General features: G+C 33.4%; 1 protein-coding gene across 1 annotated transcript; it reads right to left on the bottom strand.

The window, feature by feature from the left end:
* Window positions 1–352: 352 nt before the first annotated feature.
* LOC149547839 (exocyst complex component 5-like) lies at window positions 353–5,388 on the bottom strand. The gene is made up of 6 exons (XM_089794807.1): window positions 4,997–5,388; window positions 4,727–4,898; window positions 1,429–1,747; window positions 974–1,075; window positions 723–804; window positions 353–613 (listed from the first exon to the last, which is right to left on the bottom strand). The coding sequence occupies exons 3-6, from the start codon at window positions 1,525–1,527 to the stop codon at window positions 582–584; spliced, it is 315 nt and encodes a 104-aa protein (XP_089650933.1). The 5' UTR covers window positions 1,528–1,747; window positions 4,727–4,898; window positions 4,997–5,388; the 3' UTR covers window positions 353–581.
* Window positions 5,389–7,191: the final 1,803 nt, after the last annotated feature.

The raw sequence follows: 7,191 nt of genomic DNA, 5'->3' as shown, positions 1-7,191 counted from the left end.
ATATACATTCACTTATAAGAGACTAAACACTTCCAATATTTGTGTCAAACTTATTCTAATTTATTTATTCTTTTGTTAAACAACATTTATTTCTCAATATTACTATGTTATTAATTTTTTTTCTAATTCAAGTGTATATAGCAGCACAAAAAGTGCTATAACTTTTAGATTTCAATGCCAACTTTAAAACTTCAATATACAATGTAAAAAAATCTAAAAAGAATTTTAAATAATTTTTTCAAAGATGTGAGCAAATTTTTCTACAACTTCGCACAAATCAAAAAATAACAAAATAGAAAAAATTTGTACAGTTACTTATTAGAGACTAAACACATCCAATATTTGTGTCATATATAAGAACTTATTATGATTTATTTATTCTTTTGTTAAATAACTTTCATATCTCAATCTTAGTGTATTATTGATTTTTTTTTTCTAACTCAAGTATATACATCATCTAATCAAAATAAAGTAATGCATTTTATGTAAATGGAAAAGACTGCTTACAGAGTTTTTGTGCAATTCTTGCAGCCTCAGCAACACGACTATCATCAAAGAAGAGTGGTGAGAGCTCCATTAGATCATCCGCATTGCTGTTGAACTCCATTAAGTACTGCAATGTTACATAAACAAAATCAATTATAAGAGGAAAACCTATTTTCTAGTTAATAAAAAACATGAAAACATAATGTGAGATTCATAGAATGATTTCAAAATAATACCTGAAATTGCATCAATAGAAGGAGAAATTACTCTGATGAGTTCTATAGTTTGATTAGCAGTGTATCTTTGTGAATCTGCACTCTGTTAAAACGTATTTAAATCATTTACTACATGAAACTAGATATCTACTAAAGCTTGAGTCTGAAATATACCAAATATTATAATGTTCCATCAGTTTTTCAATAGGATTTCTGATTTCTAAGAAACATTTAATTGAAGAAACATCCATCCATATAAGGTGCAAATTCACCTGTAAATGGTCACCAATCTTTATTACAGTCTGACCAATGAAAGCGATGTGAGAATCTAACCTGTTGAAACTCTCAAATAGGCCATCTGCTCCTTTTTTTAACTGAAAAAACCAATGCAATTCGTATCTACTAGCCAGCACTTAAAAAATATGGAATACAAACAATAACTACATCTAAAAGTTACTAAGCTTGTGTGGATGGTCCCACTAGAAAATATAACTGATATTTACAGGATGCAAAGTTCACCCATGCAGCATGACAGTTGTCATAGGATGTGGCTCAACACCATAACATGTGGCTAATGCAGAACACATGAGGGACCAGCTTATCGCAGTCGAACACAAATTTTAGCATAAATAAATTGGTTAATTGCCTTTCATATTCTACCCCCTCTTTTGGGGATTTTACGATTATATTATGTGCCTACGGTCATCTCTACAACCTCTGGTTGTACCTGGCTGTCAACAATTGGTAACTCGTCAAAACTGAACATGTCATCTTGGCACATATCCTCTTGCTGCACATGTGCACTTCCATTTTTAGTCAAAACCATATTCTCAACAGGGAAATAATTTATAACACCAACAAGAGGTTTCACATCAATGAATTTATCAACTGATTCAAAGGAAATACCCACTGTTTTTGTTCAACTATGACAGTGTATAAATTATTTTACATAAACTCATCAATTTCCATCTTCATTCCATTGTGAGCAGAATTAGGCAGATTCATAAAAGAAGCACTTCCACTGCTATCGGCCATCAACATAGTCTCTACAAAAGAAGGTCATAAATGTCAAAACGCTTATGCAATACAATTTGAAACTTTCTATTAATTCTGGCCTCACAGTCTGCCACTCTTCTCTTTTTCCTCTCAAAGTATGTCAATCTTGCAGAGAATGCTTTTTCCTTAACCATTTACAATAATCTCGTAACCATTTTTTAGTATAATTTTTATATATTGATAAAATTAGAGGGGCGATCAAATAAATGTTAACTTTTGAGTGGTTTAAATGGTTCATTTGAAATCGGTCGGTCTAGTTTCTTCAATAGTGTTCATCTAAGTGTAATTTCTAATAAATCATTCAAACAAATCAAATAAATAATATATCACTACTAACATTAGAATTGACTTAATCTATTCAATTTATTTAATCAACTACTCCAGTAATGAATCATACAATTTGATCTCAAATGTCAACAACAAAAATCATACATAATCATATTCAGAAATTCAAAATCTTAGATATCATTATGAACTGTACAAATTTCAGCAATTGGATTACTTGCAACAATCAAATTGCAATAGCAGGGCAATAAGCAACATTAGTTGCTATCAAATTTTTATTTTAATAAATCTTAAGTGCCAACCAAAATCCCCAAAAAAGATGATATATTAAAAGTTCATTTTTTCCAGGTATGTAGAAGAGTTTACTGCAGAAAAATGCATAACTAATGGGATGGGACATAGTTTGCAGACTCGGACTCGGAGAGTACTCGGCAAGCCCAAAATTTTCAACTCGGGAAAAACTCGGCAACTCAGAAAGTACTAAAATTTAAAATCTCTTAAATAAACATATATATTTTTGTAGAATACAATTATAAAATGTATTAAATTAGTAATTGACATTTCAATAGAGAAAATGTATAGTTTTATAACACTAAAATGATGTGAAAAATACATCTACTCCAATGTTTTCCATGCATCAACATGTTTACCTACATTTTTTAACATCTATAAATATGCAAGAGTTAAACCTAAGAGTACTTGTCCAGCAAAAAAACTTAAAGAGTACTCGGCAACTCTGAGAGTACTCAGAGAGTTTGCAAACTATAGGATGGGAGATATGCCAGATTCACAAGTGGATAGATTGTGTGGATCAATGATTCCGTTAAAGGGTGGGACTCTGGGAGACAAGTCAGAGGGTCACAAGTGCATAGCCTATGTGGATCACCCAATCAATAAAAGGTTTGGATCTTTCTCAATCAACATATTTTCCTTGAACAATTGATATCTATATTCTATATATATATATATGTTTCTTGCATTTCAAGAAAGGTATTGGAAGTTTTAGCGATTATATTTTTTAACTTTTTTAATACCCACAAATCTAACCAAGGGTCTAATGATACACCTTAGTACTTGACAATAGATCATATGTTTTCATGGGCTGTGTAGTTAGCAGTGAGAGAATAAGTCCAGAAATGGAAAAAAAATTTCAGAAAAGTAGCAGTGTTCAAGATGGGTATGCCTATAGTGCTAAGGATACTATTCAGAGAGATTTGATAAGAAGGGCTGATATGGACTATGAGACAGACATGAAATTTCTTGAAAGATAGAAGAGACAACAATGGAGAATGGGATTGTGTTTTTTTGGCCTCAGAGAAGACTTCTCAGGCAGGCTGAAAATAGAAACAATGAGAGCTCCAGAGTATTTCCAGCATAGAAAGGCCTCAACTAGGTTCTTTGGGAAAAGCCATTACTTATTGGAGGATTGATAGAGGATTTGCCATATCCCTGCTTGTAATCTCACCTTAAGGGGAAGCATATGAAGTAGGTAGACATAATTATTAGGGCTGTTAAAGTTTGCCTTCATTCAATAGAGTCATGGACACCATGCATGAGTCAAGTTTTGAAAATCCTCTAAGGTCATGCTTATATTGAGCTTCTATAATGCGTCTGTCTAAGGGTATTTACCAGTGGAGACTATAGTCTATATCTTTGGCAATGAGAAAGAAAACATTAAACTTCTCAACAGCATCTCGAAGTAGCCATAGTGGGAGTGGATTTAGATGTAGATGATGAAAATTCATACTATAAGATTAATTGTTAATGAGTGAAATGAAAATTTCAGATTTCTTAGCTGGGTATGTGGTACTCACTACAAAAGTTACAACACTCTCAGAAACCAGGAGGATAAGAAGTTAAACAATGTCATATATTAAGCGAAGGCAATATATAGCTCCTTGTATTATTTTTAGCAGATTTTTATTGGAAGGAATGTAGACTGTATTGTGGCATGCAAAAGGAAATGCTACGTTTTTCTTTTAGACGGAAATTTTTTTTTTTTGCAGAGGAAAAACTGAGGAGCTCAAAACAGCCAAGGGAGTTCTATGATTAATTATTTTTATCTAGATGCACCTTGTGCTACTTGTGTCTAGGTGTTGGAGAAATTATGTTGGCAACTCAAAAGAAGGCGTGTTTGGAATTGAATGAGGGTGACAGCCCATGATTTTGAGATTTTGGGAAGAATATGAGAATTGAGAACTGGAGGTTGTGTGGTGGAGTGGGGTACTAAGGTTTAGATAAGCTCAGAAGGTTTCAAACTAGTTATAGAATTTTCCCAGATCCACTTACCATATACCGAAGATGATATGCTGGCACACACATGTACAATATTTCTGAAGGAAACTTAGTAGGAATGATGCCAACCATTTGCATTTGGCACAATAGTTTCAGACTATTACAAGATTGTGAATTTTGAGAATACCCTGCAATCATGCCATTCCAAGAGACCACATTCTTTGAGGGAATTTTTTCAAAGAGCTAGAAGGCCTTATTGAAATAGCCATGCAACACATATCCCATCACCATTGTAGTCCATGAAATAATATCTCGCCACTTCATTTTAGCAAATAGTTCATTCGCTTCCTCTATACTACCATATTTTGTATACATAGAAATAAGAATAGTATCTATGATGATTTCTGATTTGAATCTAATTTGCATAATATGGGCATATATATATTTACCTTGTCTCAGAAACCCTAGCCTTGAGTTCGGACTCAGAACACTGATTAAAGAGAACTGACCAGCTTGTATACAAGGCGATGTCATTTGAATAAGGAGATTGAAGCATTTCGTCATGCCCATCATTGGGCGTATAGTTAGATATGCACTCTGGTAGATAGTTACATATGCACTCTGAAAAAAACAAAATTTAGAGCAAAGCCTGATGTGGAGATCGTGGATAGCAAGAGGAATTTTGTTGATGATGAGAGGGGTGAGAGAAAATTCGTTACCAATAAAAAGAGCCAGACGAAATTGGAGGACGATGAGAGGGCCACAAGAGAAAATGGTTTGATGATGAGAGGTGTAAGAGAATTAAAGACGCTCTGCCACCGCCTTCACATTCACCTCTGCGACCATCGTCATTGCCCTCACCGTCTCCATCTGTTGTTTAAAAAACTCCAGAGGAGAAGATTATAATCTTCATCCTTCGCCCCAGATAAAAATGTACACGAAAACATGGATCGGAAGACTTTTTCGCGGTCACTAACAATTGTTCCCGACTGCCGCTTGCCGATAAACGTGCCCAGAAAACCCCATTTGCTGGTTGCGTTAGACTTTTCAAATACTTAACCAGTGCATTGCACGACAAAACATCTCACTAAGCCATTTTGTCAAACACTTGACGATATCATCAATTTTACCACATTTTGCATAAAATTAGTAAAGATTTGTCATAAATTTGTAATGGGATTGTAATGTTGATATGTTATTCCGGATCTAAATTTTTAGGGATTATTTTTCAAATTATTTCAAAGCGATTTTCTGGTGGGGTAAGCCCACTCTCATTTTATAGAGATTTTGCGTAGTATCAGATAGCATTCGAATAGTTTCATTAGGCCTTAAGCTGCCTATCATTAGGCAGATTGCTTGACATTGTTAACATGTTATTTGTATTATAGGTATAATAATTATAAAAAATATTTTTTTAATATGCATTTTAATATTAATATATTATTTTAAACTATTTGAAGTTGGATATTTAAGATAATTTTTTATAATTTTGCATTCTATGATATTTTAAAAGAAAATTATAATATATTTTTTAATTATTCTTTGTGATCGAATTTTAGGAAGAGAACATGTATTTTTTATCATATCTAATCTATTATTTAGAAGATGAGATGTTATGGTTCATTATAAAAAAATGTTGTTTTATTTCAAAATAGATCACATATATACTAATGGAAAAAATATTTAAAAACATTAAGAAATCAATAGAACTAATCCACACATACACTTTAAAAATAATTCATTTGATCTCATAACAATTGACTTATATAAAATTTGGTGTTACACTATAATATGGAATATTGAATGTTAAACTTCGAAGTAAAATCTTTTAGATTAATTTGGCACTTCCTTGGACGCACATGTAGTCCTCTATTGTGGCCTATGGGTCTACTTCTATTTTTTGAGAATAGAAACCGATATAAAGTCTCAATTATGTAATAATCAACCAACTAAAATGACTTTGAGGTACAAAAACTATTCTAATCATTTTAGTACGAATATTATATATTATGTTCAAATTTGTGTAATCATATTATTGTTATAGTTCGACACATCAATTAAAGAAATCATAAAACAAAAATAATAATAAAATAATTTGGAAGGATATCCAGAGACCAAAGGAAAATTTGAGAAAGGGAATGAGAAAGACATAAGTGAAGGAAATTTAGAATAGAGCAACCTTGAGAAGGAGGACATTCAGACTATCTTTGGTGGAGGGGTTAAAGACAAAGATATTCTTATTGTGAATCCTATTGAGGTGAGAGAGGAGGATCAAATGGTTAAACCTACCTTATCTGCTACAGAGACTGGAGGTCATGACAAGGAGGACCTTGTTCAGAATGAGAATCCTGTTGAGACTAGGGAAGAGGAACAAAGGGATAGGGGGGAACATGTAGATATGGTTGGCTCCCCTCCTCATGAGTTTGTAGATGGTACCACTGATTCTCCAGAGAGGGAAACTAAGCTCTCCTTCCTACATTCTGCCAAGCTCAAAGTTGACTCCATTCTCCATGTTGATTCTTGGATTTATAATGAATTGATGGGGTTGAAGAAGAAAGTGGAAACTCTGCAACACATCCAGGATATCGACTGTGCCAAAATCAGCCATTTGGAAGAGCAAATGGGAGATATACCTAATAAACTCAAAAACTATGACTAGAATCTCATAATGCTTATCAAGGAAAGTGGAACAAGGATGGAACAGGTCATATCTAGTATCTATGTTGCTGCTGCGAGCCTTGGCAAAAGAGTCAATGAAGAAATTATATCTCCTGAGGGTCCAAGCAAAAGAACAAGGCAGAGCTCGAGGAAGAAAGCCCTGAAAGATGTTGCTGCTTCGACTGCTGATTCCATCCAGGATACTGCTGTGATTGGTAAAGAGGCTATCAAGATGATTATGGAGCTGTAATAGTTG

The sequence above is a fragment of the Cupressus sempervirens genome, chromosome 7 (assembly GCF_028749045.1).
Source record: "Cupressus sempervirens isolate cs-2001-9-10 chromosome 7, ASM2874904v1, whole genome shotgun sequence".
NCBI classification, from domain to species: domain Eukaryota; kingdom Viridiplantae; phylum Streptophyta; class Pinopsida; order Cupressales; family Cupressaceae; genus Cupressus; species Cupressus sempervirens.
Note: the sequence above shows the minus strand (reverse complement) of the source record. Positions and strands in the feature narration are given on the sequence as shown.